Source organism: Apus apus, chromosome 17, assembly GCF_020740795.1.
Source record: "Apus apus isolate bApuApu2 chromosome 17, bApuApu2.pri.cur, whole genome shotgun sequence".
Lineage (NCBI taxonomy): Eukaryota > Metazoa > Chordata > Aves > Apodiformes > Apodidae > Apus > Apus apus.
The window spans coordinates 199,960-223,455 of record NC_067298.1 but is presented as its reverse complement, the minus strand read 5'-3'; the positions used below and the strand labels follow the sequence as shown (position 1 = coordinate 223,455).

The following is a 23,496-nucleotide window of genomic DNA, read 5'->3' as shown; positions in this document are numbered from 1 at the left end:
CGGGGGCACTGGCAGCTGCTCAGCAAGCAGCAATCCTTTCTGTGCCACACGCTGCCTGGCCCTGCACCTGCCCCAGCTCAGTCAGGAACAGACAGTGCAGGGGCCAAAAGCGGACCCTCCAGACATCTCGCAGCAGGAGGACGAGGTCCAGCAGCCGGGGCAGGCCAAACAAGGCCACGGCTGCTGTCCTGCCTGGTGCCACAGAGCTTGCCCAGGGGGGACCTGCTGTCCTGCCTGGCTGCAGAGATGATGGATCTGGCCCTAGGGGTCAAGATCCTTGGGAGGATCCTCGGTGACTGGGAGCGATCCTCGTGGGCTGACACTGTCCTTGTGTCCCTCTGCCTTGGGGACAGCCTGGGCTTGTCCCTCGGGAAGCCTGGCAGGAGAGAGCAGAGAGGGCCGGTCTGGGGGGAGCTGGGGGCGACATGGAGGGGGGAAAACCTGGCCCCCCGTGGGCACTTTGCCTACCCCACTGCTGTCCCCTTCACCCCCAGGGTCCCCGCACACGCCCGCCCCAGCCGTACTGTTCCTGAGCGGAGCCAGAGAGCGGCTGCCTGAAATCCAGGGACATTCCTGCCTCCCCAGGTAACCCTGCCAGCACCAGCTCTCCCTGGGGAAACTTTGGCACGGAGCCCTGCAGACTTCTCAGCACCTCCCTCCCAGCCCTGCTCATCCTCCCTCTCTCATCCCTACCTTGCTGGGGGGCTGGAGCAGCTTCAGGACGCTGGGTTGAAGGGGCAGGAGGTGCTGGGGACGCTACAAGGGCAGGTGATTGAAGGAGAAATTCTGGGGAGCAAAACTCAGAGCACAGATCAATTAATGGGAGGAGATATTCTGGCCCTTGTAGGTCGTAAACCATGGGAATAGAATGCAGCTAAGTGAAGTGGAAAAGCACTGACCCTGAGAAGTAGATAGTGAGAAGCCACAGTAAATCTAACTAAGGCTATGCTAGCAGAGGACTGTGCTAAAGCCTGCGTTTAGATAAGGAAACTTGCATTTAGCTAAAAATAGCATTTTGGCAAAGGCAGCCTATGTGGAGTTATCATGAGGTCATAACTGGCGTGTGAACAGGTGAAGGGAACCTATGAAACAGGAACAAAATTCGCGTGGACAGTGACAATGTGTATAAAAGGCAGCCTGTGTATAAAATAAATGACAGTTTGCTTGCATCAAGCTGTGTCCTGCCTCTCAATCGCCGTGAATTGGTAACCCCGACATGATGGGTCGACGATCCGCCCAGCTGAACGGTCTGTGGCGAGCCCTGCAGGACGTTGAATGAGCCGCTGAAAGGAAGCGGGAGCCAGCTGGCCTGAAATCCCTTCGGAGCTGGGAGGTGAGCTGTGGGGAACATGGGGAATCAAGTATCTCCCCCAGAAAGAAATGTTTATAATTTAATGAAGTGTCTCCTTAAAAAACATGGGAGGAACATTCCTGAGCATGACCTTAAAGGGATACTTAAGTGGATGCAGATAAAAATACCCACCATGACTGCGTCTAGTATTTTTACATGGGAACTTTGGAGCAATGTTGGGGTTAAACTGTGGGACGCAGCAACAACCAGGAATGTGGAGGCACAGCACATGCGCCCATGGTGGAGGGGGATATTTGAGACTTTGAAAGCCCAAGAACAGGGCATAGGACCACAAGCCACTGCTTCTGCGGAAACCCCTGGGGTGCCTCCCTTGTTACCCTCAGGGGGATCACCTACTGAACCCATGCCAGAAAATCCGCCCCAACATTCCAAACTTTTGGGTGTGTACGCAGCGGCTCATACTCCAGATAACCCCCTAGACCCAGGTCCTATCAACCCGGAGGATGAGCCAGATCTGTATGCCCCCAATCCACGCGTTGTGTGGGCTTCTATAAGACGGCAGGCTCTAAAAGAGGGAGACCTGGACATTGCCGAGAAAATCGTTGCTCCTGTCATGTACCAAGCCCGGGGGGAGAATCCGCAATGGGAAGCCCTGTCTTTTTCAGTCATTAAGGAGCTCCGTCACACCGTCACAGAATACGGGCTTTCCTCTCCGTATTTTGCCAGCCTCCTTAATTCGGTGTTTGATATGTATGCAATGACTCCTCATGATTTAAAGTCTTTAGCGCAGGAGGGGGCTTCAGGCCCTCCTCTTAACATATGCGGGGCATGATAATGCAGCACTGGCCACGCTTACCCTTGAACAGCTTACTGGCATGGGTCAGCATACAGACCCAGTGACCCAAGCTGCAGAAAACTGGCCACGGAGCGCAAGTCGGCGTCGCGCACAGACACAAGTGCTACAGCCGATGTCACAGCCTCAGCAGAGGGAAGCATCAGTGCCTCAAGTCTTCACCCAGCAACAGCTGGCAGCGCTGGACTGGACCTGGCAACCTCCCACGCTGTAACGTTACTTGACTCCTCTGTTCATTTACTTTCAACAAATGTTTTGGGACCTTTACCCCCTAATATGCAGGCACTTTTGTTAGGAAGATCATCTACATCATTGTCAGGACTCTTTGTATTACCTGGGGTCATTGACTCTGACAGTAATGAAGAAATTAAAATCATGGCATGGACCCCATTACCTCCCTGTACTGTGCCGAAAGGTAGTCGTATAGCACAATTGATATTGATTCCTAGGGGGGAAAACACTTCTTCCACCTATGAACCACAACAAAGGCAGGGAGGGTTTGGATCTACAGGGAACCCACAGATTTTATGGGTGCAATCCATTTCACATAAACGCCCTATGTGTCAATGTATCCTTATCTATTAAGGACAACAAGTAGCATTAAGTGGAATAATAGACACTGGAGCTGATGTAACAGTCATTTCTCAGGCCAAGTGGCTCCCACAATGGCCTCTTGCTAATGTATCTCAAGCATTGGCCGGAATAGGGGGAACTTGCAACAGCCACCAGAGTACTGAGTTGATTCAAATCCGGAGCCCAGAAGGGCATATGGCCTCTGTGAAACCCTTTGTATTACCTGTCCGTATGGTTTTATGGGGGCGTGATGTGTTGTCACAATGGGGCATTTCTATTCAGACCCATTTTTAGAGAAGGTCATTGAAATGCGCGACAACCTACAGTTAACTTGGAAAACAAACACTCCTATTTGGGTGGATCAATGGCCCCTACCACTAGAAAAGCTTCATGCCCTTCAAGAACTAGTCATGGAACAGTTAAAGAGGGGGCATATTGTGCCTTCCACTAGGTCCATGGAATTCACCAGTTTTTGTTATTAAAAAACTGGCAGGTGGCGCTTGCTCCATGACTTAAGAAAAATTAATGGTGCTATGGAAGATATGGGAGCCCTCCAACCAGGGCTCCCCTCTCCCACTATGATTCCCAGACATTGGCATCTAACTGTTATTGATCTTAAAGTCTGCTTTTTCAATATCCCATTGCATCCAGACATTGCTCCTAAATTTGCCTTTTCAGTCCCAAGCGTCAATATGCAAGCTCCATTACGAAGATATCACTGGGTTGTTCTGCCACAAGGAATGAAGAACAGCCCTACAATCTGTCAGTGCTATGTGGCTAGGGTATTTAGTCCTATTTGGGCTACAGTGCCTGATGCATTATTATATCATTACATGGATGATATCCTCATGGCTGCACAACACCAGAAAGTCATGGAGAAAGCTTATCCCTTGCCACGGCTGCTGTTACTAAAGCAGGCCTTTGTATTGCGCCAGAAAAGGTTCAGAAAACAACACCATGAAAATATTTAGGTTGGCGCATAAGAGCTCAGACCATAACCCCTCAGCCCTTACAGATAAAGGCAAACATTGAGACCCTGCATGATGCACAGAAATTATTGGGAACAATAAACCGAGTCCGATGCACAGAAATTATTGGGAACAATAAACTGGGTCCGACCGCTGTTAGGAACTAGCCCCTTTGTTTGCCCTGTTAAAAGGGGACACTGACTTACATTCTCCTCGCAGTCTTAGCCCAGAAGCTGCTCAATCTTTACAGAAGGTTGCCACGGCAATAATGGTCAGGCAAGCACATGGATTGCCTTTCCACCTTATTCTTTTAACTCCTGCCAAGCAGCCTCATGCACTAATATTTCAGTGGGATCCTCAAATGTCAGATCCCCTGCTCATTATTGAGTGGGTCTTTTTATCAAATCAGCCAACAAAAACTATCTTAACCCAGCATGAGATGTTCGCCTTTTTGATTGTTAAGGCTAGGCAACGTTTGTTGTTGCTGGCGGGCGTGGACTTTTGCTTTATCTGTTTGCCTGTTACCAATATTTATCTACAGTGGCTAAACCAGCGGTCAGACACGTTTGCTATGGCATTGGCAGATGATACAGGCCAACTTACATCCCATCCACCTCAGCACAGGCTTTTTACCACTGGCTTTAATTTGGTACCTATGCCTAAAAGAAGCGACCAGCGGTACAGGCCCTTACAGTTTTTACAGATGGGTCTGGGAGGTCACATAAATCAGTCATTTTATGGTGGGATTCTCAGTCTAATCAATGGGACTCAGACATAACTACTGTTCCCGGATCCCCTCAAATTGTGGAACTAGCTGCAGTTATTTGGGCTTTTTGAAGGTGGTCTGCTCCACTTAATCTTATCACTGATTCAGCTTATGTTGCAGGAGTTGTTGAGCGGGCCGAAGCAGCAGTATTGTGTGATGTGTCACATCCTGATTTATTTCTTTTGTTACAGGAATTGATTTTTCTTTTAGATTCACAGCCTCACCCCTATTTTATCATGCATGTAAGGTCACACACTTCTCTACCTGGCTTTATTGCAGAAGGAAATCGACAGGCCGACTTAATGACCTTACCAGTACAGGTATTGCCAGATCGCATTGCACAAGCTAAACTTAGTCATTCCTTTTTTCATCAAAATGCAGGAGGGTTAAAACGACAGTTTGGGCTCTCTTCATAGCAAGCATCTGATATTATTTATGCTTGCCCTGAATGTCTGTCAAAGACAATCCTTTCCTTCTGTAGCGGGGGGGGTGAATCCCAGAGGTTTACAAAGTTTATAAGTGTGGCAAATGGACGTTACACCTTGTCCGGAGTTTGGCAGGTTAAAATATGTGCACTCGTCTATTGATACCTTCTCTGGAGCTTTGTTTGCTTCATAGAATCATAGAATCATAGAATCCTAGGGGTTGGAAGGGACCTCGAAAGATCATCTAGTCCAACCCCCCCTGCCAGAGCAGGGTCACCTAGAGTACATCACATAGGAACGCATCCAGGTGGGTTTTGAATGTCTCCAGTGAAGGAGACTCCACAACCTCTCTGGGCAGCCTGTTCCAGTGCTCTGTCACTCTTACAGTAAAAAATTTTTTTCGGATATTCACCTTGAACCTCCTATGCTCCAATTTACACCCATTACCCCTTGTCGTATCACTGGTCATCACTGAGAAGAGCCTAACTCCATCTCCCTGACACTCACCCCTTACATATTTGTAAACATTGATGAGGTCACCCCTCATCCTCCTTTTCTCCAAGCTAAAGAGACACAGCTCCCTCAACCTTTCCTCATAAGGGAGATGTTCCACTCCCTTAATCATCTTAGTAGCTCTGCGCTGGACTCTCTCAAGCAGTTCCCTGTCCTTCTCGAACTGAGGGGCCCAGAACCGGACACAATACTCCAGATGAGGCCTCACCAATGCAGAATAGAGGGGGAGGAGAACCTCTCTTGACCGACTAACCACACCCTTTCTAATGCACCCCAGGATGCCATTGGCCTTCTTGGCCACAAGGGCACACTGCTGGCTCATGGTCATCCTCCTGTCTACCAGGACCCCCAGGTCTCTTTCACCTACACTACTCTCCAGCAGGTCAGCCCCCAACCTATACTGGGACATCGTGTTGTTCTTCCCCAAATGCAAAACTCTACACTTCCCCTTGTTGAATTTCATCATGTTTCTCCCCGCCCAACTCTCCAGCCTGTCTAAGTCTCTCTGAATGGCAGCACAGCCTTCTGGTGTGTCAGCCACTCCTCCCAGCTTAGTGTCATCAGCAAACTTGCTGAGGGTACATTCTATACCCTCATCCAGGTCGTTGGTGAAGATGTTGAACAACACCGGTCCCAGTACCAACCCCTGAGGGACTCCACTGGTCACACACCTCCAACCAGATTCTGCCCCATTGACTACAACTCTCTGACTCCTTCCCATCAACCAGTTCCTAATCCACCTCACTACCTGATCACCAAACCCATACCTGATCAACTTATCTACAAGGATGCTGTGGGAGACGGTGTCAAATGCCTTACTGAAATCAAGATAAACCACATCTACCGCTCTACCATCATCTATCCACCTAGTAATTTCCTCATAGAAGGCTATGAGGTTAGTCAAACATGATTTACCCTTGATAAAACCATGCTGACTGCTCTTGATGACCCCCATGTCCTTGATATGCCTAGAGATAGAGACAAGAATAAGTTGTTCCATCACCTTTCCAGGGATGGAGGTGAGGCTGACCGGTCTATAGTTACCCGGGTCCTCTTTCTTGCCCTTCTTGTAGACTGGAGTGACATTTGCTATCCTCCAGTCCTCAGGCACCTCTCCTGTATGTATTTATGACATCCATAAATCGATGGGTCCAGATGGAATGCATCCAAGGGTGCTGAGGGAGCTGGCGGAGGTCATTGCTAGGCCACTCTCCATCATCTTCAGTAAGTCATGGGTAACAGGAGAGGTGCCTCTTGTCATACAGGTGAAAAAATCCTTTGGGGCAGCCCCCTTCCTGAGGAGAATGTATGGATTACATTGGCAAACCTGATCGGACAGGAAACCTTGTGTTTGGCTACTGCCTCTCCAAGAAACCCCTTTTCCAAGTGTCTCATTGGGTTGCTGCTGGACAAATGGCCAGTGCCGATGGCGCAGCAGACCATGGTCCAGGGCAGTAACCCCGCTAAGGTTTGGGATGGATGGACTCCCTATCTCCCACGTGCCAAATTAGAACCACAAAAGATTGAGCTTTTGAGATCAGTAAAAATGGATTTTTGTGTCAAATTTAATTATAGGGGAAGAAAATCAATCTAGAGCATCAAGCTGCGTCCCGTCTCTCAATCGCCGTGGGTGATCCTGAGCTGGCTCCCTCAGTCCACTTTGTCCGCTTTCTCCTGCAGCCTCTCCATGCACAGGGACAGAGCCTTCCAATGCAGAAAGAAGCCCATGATGCCACCGTAGGGTCAGAGCTGCCTTTGGCCAGCCCAGCACCCACCACCTCCCCACCCCTGGCCAGAACCTCCTGGACAGGCCACTGGAACCTCCCCAGGGCTGCCAGCAGGGTTGGCAGGGGGACCAGTCCCCTGTGGTGCCCAGCCCAAGCTCTGCCTGCAGGCTGCTCCAACCCCGCGGGGCTTTCGGCCACCAACCTCGAGATCTTCGTCCGTCTGCTGAAGCTTGTCCATGAGGCTCCTGGTGACCGAGGTGAGGGCCTCACCGATCCTCTCCAGCTTGACAGCTCTGACCTGGATGCTCGTCAGCAGCTCCTGGTCCTGCTCAGGGAGGAGGGTGACAATGTGGTGCCAAGCAAGGGGGGACTGGCTGCCCCGCGGGGACAGCCCCCGGTTCCTGGGCCGGTGGCCACAGGCTGCCAGTGGCAGCAGGATAGCTGGTGTCTGTGCTGCAGACTGGGCTGCCTGCCCCTCTGCCTGCGCCTCTGCCTGCTGCTGCCCCGCGCTCTCCACCATCACTGACAGCTTGTCCAGCTGCAGGGAGGGGAGAAGGAATCACCTGGGAGATGGGATGGATGTGGCCAACAAGCCCGGGTGGCTCTGGAGGCTCAATGGTGCCATCCAGCCAGGGGACGGGGACAGGAGCCCGGCCAGGACCACCCCGCCGAGCCAGGGGGCTATGGCAGCCCCCCCTGCCTCAGCCGCTCCTGGAGCTGCTCGGCTGTCTTGGTGACCAACTGCTCCAGAGCAGCCTTGGTCATGTCCTGCTGCTCTCCCAGCTCAGGTGGGCATGGCCCGCACACCTCCTCCCAGCGTGGAGGGAGCCCTTTGGCTCTCCCCTCCCCACCCAAGCCCCCCAGCATCTCCCCAGCTCCCCTGGGGACCTCTGCTGGCTCACCTTCTCGTTCTGGCCCTGCCAGTCACTCTCCAGGCCCTGCAGGGAAGACACCTGGCCCTTCAGAGAGGACACCCGGCCCTGCAGGGCGGACAGCTGGCCCTGGAGGTCAGACAGGAGATGGCAGATGCTCTCCTGGTCTAGAGATCCTCGCTTTGTCCTCAGGGCGGTGGTCGCCAGGGTGGCCTCCTGCAGGGTGCCCGTGCTCACCCTGGTGGGTCGAGCAGGCGCAAACTGGCTGCTACTGCCCTGCTGGGAAGAGAAGGCAAAGGGATCAGGGTTACAGGCAGATGTGCAGCAGCACCGGGGGCTGGCTTGGACCCACTAGCGCTTGCTGATGGCAACGCGGGGAGGACCCAGAGCAAGCGGAGCAGCATTTCAGCCCCAGCTCTTGCTCCCCAAAACTCTGTCCCTTTCCCACAGGGAAGCCCCAGGTCCCAGCAGGAACTCGGGCTTAACTCAGACCCTGCTCTAAGGGCAGCGCACGGGCTGTGCAGAGCCCGTAGGAGGGGGCTTGGGCAGGGGAGCACCCAGGGGACCAGCCAGAGCCTCTACCTTGGAGATGCTGCTCTCCTTCTTCCCTTTCCTCCTGGCCGGGAGCAGATGGCGCAGGGCCCCAAAGTTGACCGTCCCCGGGAGCAGACGGCACAGGGCCCCAAAGTTGACCGTCCACATGTCTCTGGGCACGAGGATCAGGTCCAGAAGCTGGGGCAGGCCAAACAAGTCCATGGTGCTGTCGTGTCTGCTACAGCAGAGCTGACCAGGGGACACCAGAGGCTTTCTGCCGGGGGTATCAGTCTGGTGAGTGAGAGAGATGGATAGCTGATAGCCTTCCTTCTCCTTGTCACCTCAGGAAGCGATCCCAACTGGGGGGTCACACGAGTGGCAAAGTGAGCCCCGGCGTGGGGTTTTTATAGGGCAGAGAGGCTGAGGTCACAGAGCAGGATTGTGACCTCACCCGTAGCCAGGCAGCTCAGGGGGCTGCAGGTCTGGGGGTGCCCCAGCACTCACCAGTGGCACAGCTTGGCTGCCTCCTCCTGCAAAAGGAGATCTAAACACTTGGACAGTCTGAAAACTCTTGTGATAACACATCAGTGTATTTCTGGAGGTAGAACTCAAGGAAAAACAAGGCATTCCAAGCACACCAGTCCACAGTGGAGGCTGTTGGAGGTGAAGGGAGTTGGTATTTTGAGTGAAACCCACTTGAGGATGTTATTTTGTGGGTTAAACAATGGCAAAAACAGGGCATCTCAGGCCATGGGTTACACATCCCTATGTATGCTGGGTGTTCCAGCACTGGGCCCTGCAGAGAGAAAAACCTTCTCCAGGGTTTCCAGGCTGGTTTCTGCCAGTAAAAGGGCAGCAGCCCGGAAGAAATCAGGTACTCCTCGAACCACGCAGCAGCCAGTTCAGGTGAGGAAGCATTTGTCACGGTTCTTACCCATTTTCTTCCCAAGCCATCCACCTTGAGATTAAACAAATCCGGCAGCGTTCCGCTCCATTTTATCCAAGAGGAAGAAATCATTTCCGAAACCGTTTTTTCCCCCTTTTAAAGGGCACTGTCCTTGTGTCCCCCTACCCTGGGGACAGCCTGGGCTTGTCCCTTGGGAAGCCTGGCAGGAGAGAGCAGAGAGAGCCTGTCTGTGGGGAGCCGGGGGCGACACAGAGTGGGGAAAACCTGGCCCTCCATGGGCACTTTGCCTACCCCACCGCTGTCCCCTTCACCCCCAGGGTCCTCGCACATGCCCGCCCCAGTTGTTCTGTTCTTCAGCAGAGCCAGAGAGCGGCTGCCTGAAATCCAGGGACATTCCTGCCTCCCCAGGCTCCTCTGTGGGGACCAGCCTCAGCCCCACCCAGCCCATGGCCACCAATGCACCACCCCAGGGCCACCACCCCACCACAACCACCATCCCATCACGCCTGTAGGCCAAACTGCAGGACCTGTGGGCCCTGGTGCAGAGGCTGCAGGCTAAACTGCAGCCTGAGCTACAGCACCTGGGGCTCCTGCTCTCCCTGCCACAGTCTCACCAGCCTCAGCATCGGTCGCTGGCAGCAACTGTCCCTCTCTGGCAGGGCTGCCTCTGCCTCGGGGACTGTGCCTTGGGGACAGAGTCGGTCACAATGAACCCTGCCACTGATGAAGCCTCCCCTTCCACGAGCAGTGAGTTGCAGGGGCTGGGTGGGACCCTCAATGGTGGGCAGCCCATGGAGTTGGTGGGCAGCCCATGGAGATGTGGCACCTGGTGGCTGGGCTCCCCATGGCCAGTGCCCCTGTGAGCTTCCTGCTCTGGTCCCAGAGCAGCTGCAGGAGATGCCAGCCCAGCTGGGGACCCTGCTGGCCCGGCTGGAGGTGGAGCAGGAGGAGCTGGAGCTGGGGCAGCTGCGGCAGGTACTGGCCCAGGAGCAGGCCCAGCTGGAGCAGGCACTGGCTTTTGGTGGATGGGACCAAACTCCTGGGGATAATGGAGCAAGTGGGGCCATGGAGACACTTCTCCCTCTGCCCCAACCCAAGCTGGCCCTGCCCGTCCTGCCTCCATCCTTTCCCCAGTGCTCTCCTGCCTTTCCCTGTTGCTAGAAAGTGGACAGAGCTGCCCTGGATGGCACAGTCAGCCACAGCCTGTTGGAGGCTTCACCCCACACTGCTGGAAGGGGGTTTAACTTTGCACCCATGACCCTGCACCAGGGGGGCAGCAAGTTAAAATCTCAGAGCATGTTTCTGCTGCTGCAGGCATAAAGTGTTAAACCCTTGGAATATGTTCTCATAACCCAGACCATACAATATGGTTTAATAATGACTGCATAAAGGTAATACATCTGGTTAGGCGGCTATGACCCTGGAAAAGACTGCAGTTCTTGTTCTCACTTGAAGCAGCAATGCCTACCATCTCCCTGTGGAATTTCTGGATTCTGTGGCCACTGTTGCACTCGACTTTCATGCATCTCTCCCTTTTCTCACTATTGGTTTGCACGGATTCATTTATTTGGTTTTCATCACATTCACAAATGGTTCCAGTCCTACGTGGAGTGAAAAATACTGTTATAGTACAAGTGATTTCTCAGACAAGCAGTTTCTCAGAAGCTGGCTCCTTATGGCACACAGAGCAGACAGACAGAGGAGGCCTCAAAGAGAGAAACTGGCTAAGGAGGAACTTCTCTAACATCCAGATTGATTGAGTAGGACATTGCTTACATAATAAGAGCACAAGCTTGAAAAGTAGAGCTCATGACCTGGAATCAAACAGTGATTCAAAACAAAAATACTACTCAAGAACAGCAAGAAGCCACACTCCAGGTCATGTGTCTTGCTTGAACCTTTGCATTACATGTTTTAAGTAAGCAGTGTTGCTTTGGGAACCCTTCTACAAAGCCCAGTTGTCATGTTTTATAACCATCACATCCCTGATATACTAACTGTAAAACACAGAGCTACAGAAAGTAACGGAGGGAAGAGGGAAGAAGACTCAGCACTTACTGTAGGAGCCCCCAGGAGTTTGTCTACACACTCCCAGACAGCATTTGTGCCTGCAAAGTGAGTCCTGGCTGCTAAAGCAAACAGCTATGTCTGGACCAAAGAAAGCTTGAAGCTAAGGGTGCAGCATGTACATTAATCACAGTGCACGTGCAGTCAAAGCAACTTGAGGCTGTAGATCTTGGACATTTTGAGGTACTTTGCTAATATAGCTCATGTGACTGATTGTGAAAATGCCAAGCAACTTGAATTCCAGCATATTTGAAGCCCTAAAGAGTACCTCCTAGAACAATGGGAGGAGCAATGGAGCACCTTGGGAATGGAATCAAGTGCTGTGGCAACAAATTAAATTACAATGAGCCGGGTTCCTTTATTTCAGTATAGTGAAAAATACCCTAATTCAGCTTTCTATTTACCTGTTAAGGAAAAAAACCAACAAACTCAAAAGCCCCAAAAAATAAAATCAAGGAGAATGATCTGTCATCCACAATATTACTACAGAAACCAAAACTTTTGCAGTCTGGTATGCCATGGACTTTTCTCCTACAATTTCCAGTGAAGATGCCAATAGTTACTGACTGTAGCACTTCTTTCAGCATTCTGACATTATTTTTTGAGAAACCAGAAACAGGACTCTGTTAATCCAAATATACTGCATCACTTAGGTAGCAGCCAAGAGGTAGAAAAGCCAGTTGGCTTCCATGCTGGATCAATTCTCAGCTGGCCATGCAGAGGTGAATTCTTGGAGTTTCTTTAAAAATGTGTTAAAAAGTAATTGAATGTTACTTCAGAAAGCAAAATAATAAAGCAATTGTGATTCTGGTGTGACCTAGTTACCAAAAACGTATTTTCCCCTTAAATCTTTTGTAACAAACAGTGCCTAAAGACCAGCTAATTGGATGCCACCTCCCCCCTGCTTTTACTTCTGGTAGACCCATCCAGCATCAGTCAAAATCACCAGGAACAACAGTGAAGACAAAAAGCAGGAAGAAAAACAGTACTGGAGTGCAACATTCACGTCTGCAGGCAGTTTGTGCAGATGGCAGCAGTCCACGAGGATGAGAACAAAGACATCACACTGCAACACAGGGTACAGAGCAACTATAAGCAACTCAGCAGAAATACAGGGTCTTGCAGAGAGGTTCAAAATGGATGTATTGTCACAATGAGGACAAAGCCATGAAACAGGTAGCCCAGAGAGGTTCTGCAGCCTCCATCCTCGGAAGCTTTCAACACCAGGTCAGATAAAGACCTAAGTAACCTGGCCTGTCCTCACAGCTCATCCTGCTTTAAGCACAAGATTGAACTAAGTGACCTCCTGAGCTCTCTCCCAACCTGAATTCTCCTATGATCCTAAACATTAAGTCCAGATTTCCAAGCTTCCCTTCCTCCAACTCCTCTCCAAGGCAGAAGATTATGTTCCTAAAATTATGTGCAATCATATCCCAACCCACTAATTGATTCCCTAATGAATTAATTTCAAAGTCTAATTTTAACCAATAAAAAAATATATAAAGAGATTGGGTTTTCGAAGCATTACAAATAAATGCCTTGAGATGCTGTAGCCTACAGAACCCACATACGATCTTGAGAAAAGATTTAGAAACTTCATGAGAGGATATTACAATTTTTTTCAATACACGAAGACAAGTACAGTGTATATTTAATAAAAATTCAGCGGTTCTTTCACCATTTTTCCTTGTCCAAATAGGAATAGAAGTTCAGCAAAATTATGATACAGAACCAGGAAAAACAGAATGAGAGCGTGGTACAAGGAAACACCTTTGTCAGATTCAGACTGTTTGGAAGGAACCAAGAGGGAGGAATACGTGAGAGGGAAAACCAGGACGTTATCTCCTTCTCTCACGGAATAAAGCTAAAGAATAACAAAGGCATGCCTGGAACACATAATGCAACAAAATTACCAAAGAGGAGAATTCTAAGAGCAGTGCAGAACCACACAATATGTAAGAAAAAAAATTACCTTCTATAACTGCAGCAATTTCTTCCTAAGAGTCCACCAGCAGCCTGGCTTCAGAAGAGATTTCATCCCCCTCTGCCATTCCCTGACTCAACTGCTGTCTATAAGAACTCTTCATCAAGAGACACATGGTGCAGTAGAGTGTCCCTCTTTACACCCCTTCCATTTTTAATTGTGGCCCAAAATGGCTTTGAAAAAGTGAGCATAGTATCCCTTCAATAAAAATTCTAAATACAATTGCTTCTATTTACATAATTTGCATACTACGTCATTTTCCTTCAAGGCCAACAACATTTTAATTAAGTTCTATTAGGAAAATATCATCTCTGAAGACTTACCATTTCTCACTCAACTCTGTGACTGACAGGAAATCCACCTTCGTATCACTTTCACCTTCTCATGATTAAAAGTATTTAGGTATTTTAACAAAATAAACATGTTGATTTGTTGAAGATTCCATTGCAAACAGAATGACCTTGTTAAACAACTTCTAATTTTGTTATGAAAGTGTATGGAAATAAACAGTTAAGAGATCTAACCAGACTGACTGTTGGCTAACATTCCACAGCATTTCTTCCACCAGCTGCACTAAGCAGTGTGGGGAACGGTTCTTTTTCTTCCCCACATAGGTCTAAACAAAGTTTGGGTGAAACTGCACTACCAGGTTTGAGTGAAAGGGATAAGGATATGGACACAGATGTAACATTTTACCAACATCCAAACAGCTGGTATAATACCTAAAGTTTGAAGGCACAGCTTGAACCTCAAATGACACTGTAACCTAACAACACATACATTTTCTTCAGTAACACTCTGCTCCAGATGAAAATCCACAACTACATTCCCATCAACACCTTTGTTAACCGTAGCTGTCTAACAAACTAGTGACCCTTAACCGTTCAGAGCAAGTAGCTCCCTAAGCATCAACACAAGTTGTCGGGTTTTGATGCAGAAAACAGAGACAACAGTAATCACCTGGGAAACTTTTTATTTAAGTAACAGGGTAAAAAGTAAAAGCTATTCTACCAAGCAAGGCTTTAAAACTTTTTTGTAGCAGTAAGCAGCCAGTGAGGAGAGACAGTTTTATCAAGTGATAGTCTCTTACTTCCAATTCTTATAAACTGCAAAACTAGCAGCAAAAAACCCCTCAGTAATCTGCCAACATCCACTACAAACCTTTTTTAACTATTGAAAGTCATTCTCAAATGCTCAAAATGCGTGTTAGGAATCATGCATCCCTCACCTACCTGGTATGCTTGCACTCAAGTATCATTACCAGTTACACTTTAGCTTCTTTTGGTTTCATGTCTCTTTATGCCAAGAGTTACAAATTGCATTTAATGGGAACTGAAGGAAAACGTGAGCTGATGGCACCTGTAGGCTAAACTACAGAGAATCCATGTGAAGCCTGTACCACGACCAGATAGCATTATTCTGTGGGCAATGACAACAGTCAAAAAGTACATCTTCTGTTTGTATTGGTGAGAGAGTGCATCGTCACAGCATGTGGACATATAAAGTAAGTGTCTTACCTGAAAAGATCTTTTAAGAATGCACACTACTGTACTGGACAAAAGCATAATCCAAAACAGAAGAGACAGTTAGTTCTGGTAGAAAAAAGAATTGCTCTAGTTAAGAGCCCACTGATCAGCACTCACAGAACAGCCTACACAAATGCTCTGAGGCACCAAAATGCACATGCCAGAACAAATCAAAAGCATTTTCACACAGCTTTGTAGCAGAACAGGAAGCAGTGTCAATCCAATAGAATCACAACAGCAAGCCCAAATAATTTTTTACAGTTCCCATTACGTAATTTTCTTGTTGAGTTTCAAAATATTTTGTTAACATTGTTTTCATGCACGTAACTGGACATGAAGAGCTCAAAAAGTTTCAGCAATCTATCAGAAAGTAGTGGCAGGGGAGGCAGCAAAAAGGAATGAGCTTTCTTTTAGCTATCTCCTCAGTAACTGAGAAAAGCCGCTTCTCTATTTTCCATGAGGTGCACATGCAAACTTTGGTATTTTTCTACTCTGAAGGACACCTGGTCCCTAAGGAAGAACTTCTTCCTAAGAATTTACACTTCAGTGTTTGATCTGTATTAATTTGCCTAGTCTCAAGCATACAATGCCTTCATGACATCAAAAGATGGTTTGTCCAACTGAATAAACTCCTTCCTTAGACATTTCCTTCATAAAGTTATTCCCTATTACCCTAAGAAGGGATGACTGTGCTACACTTGGTATTCAGCAGGACTCACTGATCCTAGGTATTTAGCTGTGCAACAAAGTCAGGGGTCTAGGAGCTATTTTTTAACATGACTACTCCTGTAGTTGCACCACCACATAGGGGTTTTCCAAGCAACATAGAAAATATGCTGATTAAGCAAAAGTCATTTGATAAGGTTTCTCATAATGTTTATAGAAGACCCTCTGTACCCCGCACCAAAATGGTTCCAGTGGTTCATGTAGTGAAAAAGCTGATAAAGCTTTAGGCGTTCCTCAAACCCTGCAGCTTTGGGAATTTTACTGTGGTAAGCAGAGTAAAAAGAATTGCTGAAGCCACCAAACATCCCAGCAATTGCAAGCTCATACTCTGAATGGCCATAGAATGAAGCCGGATCGAAGATAATGGGACCAGAATCATCCTCAGCTACATTTCCTCCCCAGAGATCTCCATGCAGGAGAGCAGGAACAATTTCTATGCCACAGAACAAACTGGGTATCTTCAGCTGTGGAGGAAAAAAGCAAGAAGCGTAAGTACTACATATTAAGGTGAATTATTAGAGTTCTATCTGCATACATGCAGACAGCAGGAACTGAAACTTAAAAAGTTTGTTAAAAAAACCCAACAATCATAACTTGAAACAGCACAGGACCCAGTCAACAGAGATGCTGAGAAAATCAAAACTATTTCTGTTTTTCATAAAAGCCAGCAGCTGAAGAACAACCATCCAAATGATTTTAGCAGTAAGAAAATAAAAAAATTACAACAGTGTTTAATACGGTGCTGTAATATTGACCAGCTTTAATGACAACAACAACCACCCACATCATCATTACAAGGCTCCGGAATCTGTCACCAACACTGGAGAGATTTCTACAACGTAGTACCAAAATAGCTAATGCTGCAGTCACTCAGTCGGGTACAAACCTTAAATGAACAGATGATGTGCACAACAGCACTGTTTATGTACATTCCTCACCATGAACATGCTACAGGGAATGAGAAAAGTGAGCTTGATGGAGCGTTACCCAAGCAAAGTGCTACCTGGCACACACTCACTTTGGAATACCAGCACAGGTTGATGTGGCAAAAGCCATGATAATTTAGAAGAAAGGGCAATTTAATCCCTAAAAGCTGGAGTCTTACTACCAGAACCTGGAGCATACCAACAAACAGGAACTTTGTTTTATGAAAAGAAAATATAAACAACTCACACCCAGCTATCCCTATATTGAAGAACTGAGCGAACTTCTCCTACCTGAAGTTGTGCCCAAAGTTCTCTTGCTTCCCTGTCTCCTGAATTCTTTTCAATCATGTCCATCTGAGGCTGGATTCTCTGCTTGGCAAAGAAAGTCACCCAGTCATTCTGCCAGTCATTCACCTGAAGGAACAGGATTGCAGATGTTAGTTCTACATGCTGCATGAGACAGATGTTCTTCTTTTTCAAATAAAGCTTTGGAGGATTACATACCCTTTGTGCTGATACCATTTAATAGACTGCAATCTTAGAATACTAAATTAGGCGAGTAAATAATTTTCTCTAAGTGATAGGAACAAAGAAACTGAAAAGCTAAGAATGTCGAATGCAGCTGGGAGTGCTGATCAAAGCCTTATTACTTTTTTTAAGCGAGACTTGTTTGTGCTGGATTGATAGGACTGGTGGATTAAAAAGCAAAGGGTTTAGGGCATGTTTTCAGCTTCTGGGGTTTTTTGCTCTTTGTTGGGGTTTTTTGCAAGAAGCTACAGCCTCCCAGCAGCCAGGTGTCCCCCGCACTCAGCCTCTTCAGCAGCCTGTCATCCTCTGTCCCAGGGAGCAGCCGGTGGTGGGACGAGGACGCCAGCCCTGCACACAGCCACACACCCACCACCCTCCTGCCTTCCTGCAGGCTCGTGCCTCTGGCTGCAGCTCTGAGCAGGGAAAAACATGGGAGGCCGTGCCAAGCCACCAGCATCCCAGCACACAGGCAGGCCAACACCCGAGCGTGCTGGGACACAAGCATCAGTAGGCACCAGCATCACGCTGCCCTTGGTTTGGGAGAGCTGGGGAAGCGATGCTTCGTGTGCAAGAAAAGGGTGGTGGGGTGAAACATGTCAGCGCAGGGCATGCAGATCAGGGTGATCCACCCCTACTGCCTCTTTGTCCTGCTTTTCTTTGATAAAGCTTGGTCCTTTGGGATTAAATGCGCTGGAGGAATCCCAGATGCCATTATTTATTACCTAGGATTGAACTGAAACATGACCCCATCCTTTTAATGTGCGCTTGGTACTACCACCCTGACCCAGGTAATTTCTAGAACTATTTTTTTCCCTCTTTAAAGTGTGGTGAACCTCTCCAGATGACAGCAGTTAGCCATTCCCATGCATCTGAATGAAACTTTTGGTGAGGGAGCTTTTTAAATTTTTTTTTTTTTATTCAGGGTGTGTATATTAACTGATGACTCCTCAGATAATTTGCAGCCCAGCATGGCAATTATCTTCTCCACAGGGAGCAGCACTATTTGAAACGGGAAGTGCAGCCCTGTGGATCTTGCAGGCAAGACAGCCTGCCTCAGAACAGGATCCATAGTGCCTGGGAGGCCCAGCAGAGCAGGGGAAAGAGGAAAGGGTCCCAAAGCATCCTGCCAGCTCTTTAAAATACTGAAATAGGAATAAATATTCCATGAGGGAAAGACCTGTGAATGGGCACCACTCTCCAGATGAGAGTTAGCTGCTGTATTATTGGTACAAAGTCGAGGTCATTCTACAGTGGCCTGGACCCGTTCTGGGTCTATTAATTCTTGTTCTTCTTTTAGAAGAATTCCTAAATACGTTACTTTCCGATGACACAGCGGCATCTTTAAAAGAGATAGAGTTACAGAATCATAGTACCATTCAGGTTGGAAAAGACCCTTGGGATCATCGAGTCCAACCATCATCCCTGCTCTACAAAGTTCTCCCCGTACCAACCTCTCTACAATGTCCTTTCAGGTGGTCGTAGACAGTGATGAGGTCTCCCCTCGGCCTACTCTTTCTCAAATTAAACATTCCCAGCTCCTTCAAGCGTTCTTCATCAGATTTATTCTCTAGGCTATTCACCAGCTTCATTGCCCTCCTCTGTCCTCGTTCCAGCACCTTGGTATCTCTCTTGAATTGAGGTGCCCCAAACTGGACACAATACTCCAGGTGTGGCCTCACCAGTGCTGAGCACAGGGGGACAATCACCTTTCTACTTCTGCTGGTCACACTATTTCTAATACAGGCCAGGATGCTATTGGCCTTCTTGGCCACCTGGGCACACTGCTGGCTCATATTCAGCCACTTGTCAATTAGAATCCCTAAGTCCTTTTCTGCCAGACACTTTTCAGCCACACTTCCCCAAGCCTGGAGCGTCGCCTGGGGTTGTTGTGGCACAAGACCAGAATCCGGCCCTTGGCCTTGCTGAAGCTCATACTATTAACATTAGGCCAAGGATCCAATCAATCCCTTTTTTCTGCTCATGTGATAAAGGGACAACGAGTCCCTTTCCTCCAGGCCTCCCTGTCTGGGTGGAAGGGGTTTCCCTTCTGCCCCTCAGCATCCCTGCAGCAGGGCACGAGACACAAGGGGGAAATAATGAAAAGGACCAGCTGATGGAGGCAGCTGCGGGCACCCCACATGTTGGCCACGGGGGCATGGGGCGGCTGGGACCCCCTGCCTCTGGGTTTCCCTGACACATGTTACAGCAGCTGGAGCAAAGCCTCTGGCCTCCCAAATTCACCTCTGCTTCTTGTGCAGAGCTGCCCACCACCCTGTCCTTCCTTCCTTTCCAGCTGACCTGAGGCCTGTGATTTCTCCAGGTGACACCCTCCCCTATCCCTGTGACCGTCATTCATGGCTCTTCCCAGGGCAGGGGGGAGAGGGGCTTCTTAGTGTTCAAATCAATCTCACTTAAAAAAGAACCTGAACCTGAAGGAAAAAAAAAAATAATAAAAAAAGTCTACACAGAAAAAAGCAAATGAAGATGTTTTATTAATTTAAATATAATTAAACATAATTAAGAGCAGTTAAACAATTCCTTTTCTCAGGGCTGTGGTTCCTGCCTTCTCCCTCACTGGCAGGGACGGGGTGGTTTGGCCGGGCACACTCTGTTCTTGCCTGGCTGCTGAGGTGATGGATCTGGCCCGTGGGATCAAGAGGGGTGGAAGGATGCTCAGTGGCTGGGAGTGATCCTTGTGGGCTGACACTGTCCTTGTGTCCTTCTGCCTTGGGGACAATCTGGGCTTGTCCCTCGGGAAGCCTGGCAGGAAAGAGCAGAGAGAGCTGGTCTGGGGGGAGCCGGGGGCAACACGGAGGGGGGAAAACCTGGCCCCCCGTGGGCACTTTGCCTACCCCACCGCTGTCCCCTTCATGCCCTGGATATCCCCACATGCCTACCCCAGCCATTTTTTTTTCTGGCTGGGAGTGGGCTGGCTGAACCCAGTCCTGCCTCCCCAGTCATCCCTGCCAGCGCCACAGTTCTCCCTGGGGAAAGTGAGGCACAGAGACCTGTGGACTCTCAGCAACCCCCTCCCAGCCCCACTTGTCCTCCCCCCTGCCCATTCCTACCTTGCTGGGGGGTTGGAGCAGCTTCAGGGCTCTGGGTTGAAGGGGCAGGAGGTGCTGGGGACGCTACAAGGGCAGGTGATCCTGAGCTGGCTCCCTCAGTCCACCTTGTCCGCTTTCTCCTGCAGCCTCTCCATGCACAGGGACAGAGCCTTCCAATGCAGAAAGAAGCCCATGATGCCACCGTAGGGTCAGAGCTGCCTTTGGCCAGCCCAGCACCCACCACCTCCCCACCCCTGGCCAGAACCTCCTGGACAGGCCCCTGGAACCTCCCCAGGGCTGCCAGCAGGGTTGGCAGGGGGACCAGTCCCCTGTGGTGCCCAGCCCAAGCTCTGCCTGCAGGCTGCTCCAACCCCGCGGGGCTTTCGGCCACCAACCTCGAGATCTTCGTCCGTCTGCTGAAGCTTGTCCATGAGGCTCCTGGTGACCGAGGTGAGGGCCTCACCGATCCTCTCCAGCTTGACAGCTCTGACCTGGATGCTCGTCAGCAGCTCCTGGTCCTGCTCAGGGAGGAGGGTGACAATGTGGTGCCAAGCAAGGGGGGACTGGCTGCCCCGCGGGGACAGCCCCCGGTTCCTGGGCCGGTGGCCACAGGCTGCCAGTGGCAGCAGGATAGCTGGTGTCTGTGCTGCAGACTGGGCTGCCTGCCCCTCTGCCTGCCCCTCTGCCTGCTGCTGCCCCGCGCTCTCCACCATCACTGACAGCTTGTCCAGCTGCAGGGAGGGGAGAAGGAATCACCTGGGAGATGGGATGGATGTGGCCAACAAGCCCGGGTGGCTCTGGAGGCTCAATGGTGCCATCCAGCCAGGGGACGGGGACAGGAGCCCGGCCAGGACCACCCCGCCGAGCCAGGGGGCTATGGCAGCCCCCCCTGCCTCAGCCGCTCCTGGAGCTGCTCGGCTGTCTTGGTGACCAACTGCTCCAGAGCAGCCTTGGTCATGTCCTGCTGCTCTCCCAGCTCAGGTGGGCATGGCCCGCACACCTCCTCCCAGCGTGGAGGGAGCCCTTTGGCTCTCCCCTCCCCACCCAAGCCCCCCAGCATCTCCCCAGCTCCCCTGGGGACCTCTGCTGGCTCACCTTCTCGTTCTGGCCCTGCCAGTCACTCTCCAGGCCCTGCAGGGAGGACACCTGGCCTTGCAGGGAGGACAGTTAGCCCTCCAAGGAGAACACTTGGCTCAGGAGATGGCTCAGGACATGGTGGATGCTCTCCTTATCTATAGATGGGGTCCAAGGGAACACACTGTCAGTGAAGTGGTATCGTCCCTGGGGACAGGCTCTGAGCATGACAAGCCTGTGACCCAGGGTGCCTCCATGCAAAATGCACCCCCCACCAGTCCCCCCAGAGCTCCCACGGTTCTTCAGGAAGAGCAGCTGCAGGTTCTTCAGCCTGGCCTGGTCTGCCTGGGTGGCTTCCAGCTGGGCCACCTGCTCCCTCAGGTCAGTGTAGAGGTGGCTGAGCTCTCTAACCTGGTTGAGAACTGCCTGTGCCTGGGGAGTACCTAGAGTGTCCCAAGTGGGGACATTCTCTGCTCCAACAAGGCTTCCTCCATGGCCTCCTGTTGGGTGCCCACGTTCACTGCGGTGGGCTTGGCAGGGGCAGACTGGCTCTCTGCTTCTTTCACACAGCCGTCCCTCATCCCTTCCTCCCTCCCTCTGCACTCCCCCAGAGTGGGAGGAAGCAGAACCGGGGGCTGTGATTTCTCCAGCTGATGTCCCCCCTTTCCCTGTGACCTCCCCAGGAAAGAGGGGAGGATGGGGGCTTTCTCAGTGTCAAACAATCTTGCTTAAAAAAAGACCTAAACAAAAATTTAAAAAATCCACACAACAAGAAAAAAACAGCTGAAGATTTTTTTTAAATATAATTAAGCCCAGTGTGAGGGACCAGCCCCTCCCAATATTAATCAATATGTCTCTCACTTATAATTGACCCTGACTAAAATACAGAGAGACACAAATGGCCGCGCAGGGCAAGGACATTAGCAAGCTGAGGAAAAATGCAACACTGTTGCAATGTCTGCACCAGTGAACTATGATCGGCTTATAAAAACAGAAAAGCACTCTTTGATTGGTTAAAATGGACCAATGGACAAAAGGATGAAGAAATAACCAATCACGAGCAGGGGATCATCTTGTACAGAACTACAGAGAGATTGCTAGGAGAGCAGTTGGGGCTGTTCGTTCCTTTCCATCCTGTCTTGTGAAGAACTGTCATGGGAGAAGATCGAGACACAAAAACTGAAGCAGGGCGACAAAGTCCTGACAGCAACCCAGTTGCAATTCAGTGGCTGGGCAAAATAATGAGAGCTCTCACTAGACAAAAGAGCTGAAATCATTACTCTGAAATCTCTCGGGGAGCTGTTAAGTGAGTGCCCCTTGCAGCTCACCCCTTCTTGCAAGCTGTGGTTCATTGTAGTTCGCTGTGTTCTGTGCTCAAGACCATCTACTTGATCCAGAACTCGTAAGAGAAACCAGCGAAAAATCCTCTTACTCTCCTTCCAAGCATATTTCATTTCCCCGGGACATAAGTAAAGGCCATATACTTACACTCACCTGCGTCTACCCGCTTTGGGACTAGCATTGGGCATTTAATCACAGTCTTCAATAGCTTTCTTCCCTTCTCTCCCCCCTCCGAACATAAGTTTTTGCAAAATTATACACATACACATAATTGTTACACCAGGCATTTCACTATTATAATAAGTTTGTCTCCTTTCCCAGTCTGTCCAGTATCTCCGTTTTCCCTTTCCCTATCGTCAAATCGTTATTAAATAAAAGGAGACTGTTTTGGAACATAAAGGTCTCTGTTATAATACAGGCACACGCTCGGTTTGGGCAGGTTTCTCGGAACAGCGTAACACCCGGTGTAGGCAGCCAGCCCCAACCCGGGGTGGACCCATGAAAACAGACCCAAGTGGGTGGTCACTGAACAGCCCATGGCCAATCCTGACACTTCCAGTTTTAAAACCCAGAAGTAGGGCTGTTCTGGTGTCAGAACTCCTGATCGTATAGCCATGGGAGAGGCTCTTCCCGACATAGGCGGGGCTCAGACCCTGACACGCAGTTAAATCATCCCTTTCCTCAGGTCTGTGGTTCCTGCCTTTTGCCTCACTGGCCGGGATGGCAGGGGGGTTTGGCCAGGCACACTCTGTTCTGCCTGGCTGCCGAGATGATGGATCTGGCCCTTGGAATCAAGAGGGGCGGGAGGATCCTCGGTGGCTGGGAGT

General features: G+C 49.8%; 1 protein-coding gene and 1 long non-coding RNA gene across 7 annotated transcripts in view; both read right to left on the bottom strand.

The window, feature by feature from the left end:
- LOC127391811 (uncharacterized) overlaps positions 1-17,143 on the bottom strand; it is a 141,494-nt gene extending 124,351 nt beyond the window's left edge. For 2 of the 6 annotated variants that reach the window (XM_051634962.1, XM_051634963.1), the window contains exon 1: positions 16,971-17,143. In XM_051634962.1, the coding sequence (XP_051490922.1) occupies positions 16,971-17,135 (165 nt within the window). In that variant the 5' untranslated portion in view covers positions 17,136-17,143. Of the gene's footprint in view, positions 1-9,477; positions 9,736-10,918; positions 15,877-16,970 lie in introns of those variants that run through there. The other 4 variants (XM_051634965.1, XM_051634964.1, XM_051634967.1 and 1 more) reach the window with 4 other exon arrangements.
- Positions 17,144-19,729: 2,586 nt separating this feature from the next.
- On the bottom strand, positions 19,730-22,956 carry LOC127391814 (uncharacterized). The gene is made up of 5 exons (XR_007891129.1): positions 22,823-22,956; positions 21,350-21,486; positions 20,650-20,772; positions 20,276-20,424; positions 19,730-19,967 (listed from the first exon to the last, which is right to left on the bottom strand). It is a non-coding gene; the product is annotated as an uncharacterized LOC127391814 (long non-coding RNA).
- Positions 22,957-23,496: the final 540 nt, after the last annotated feature.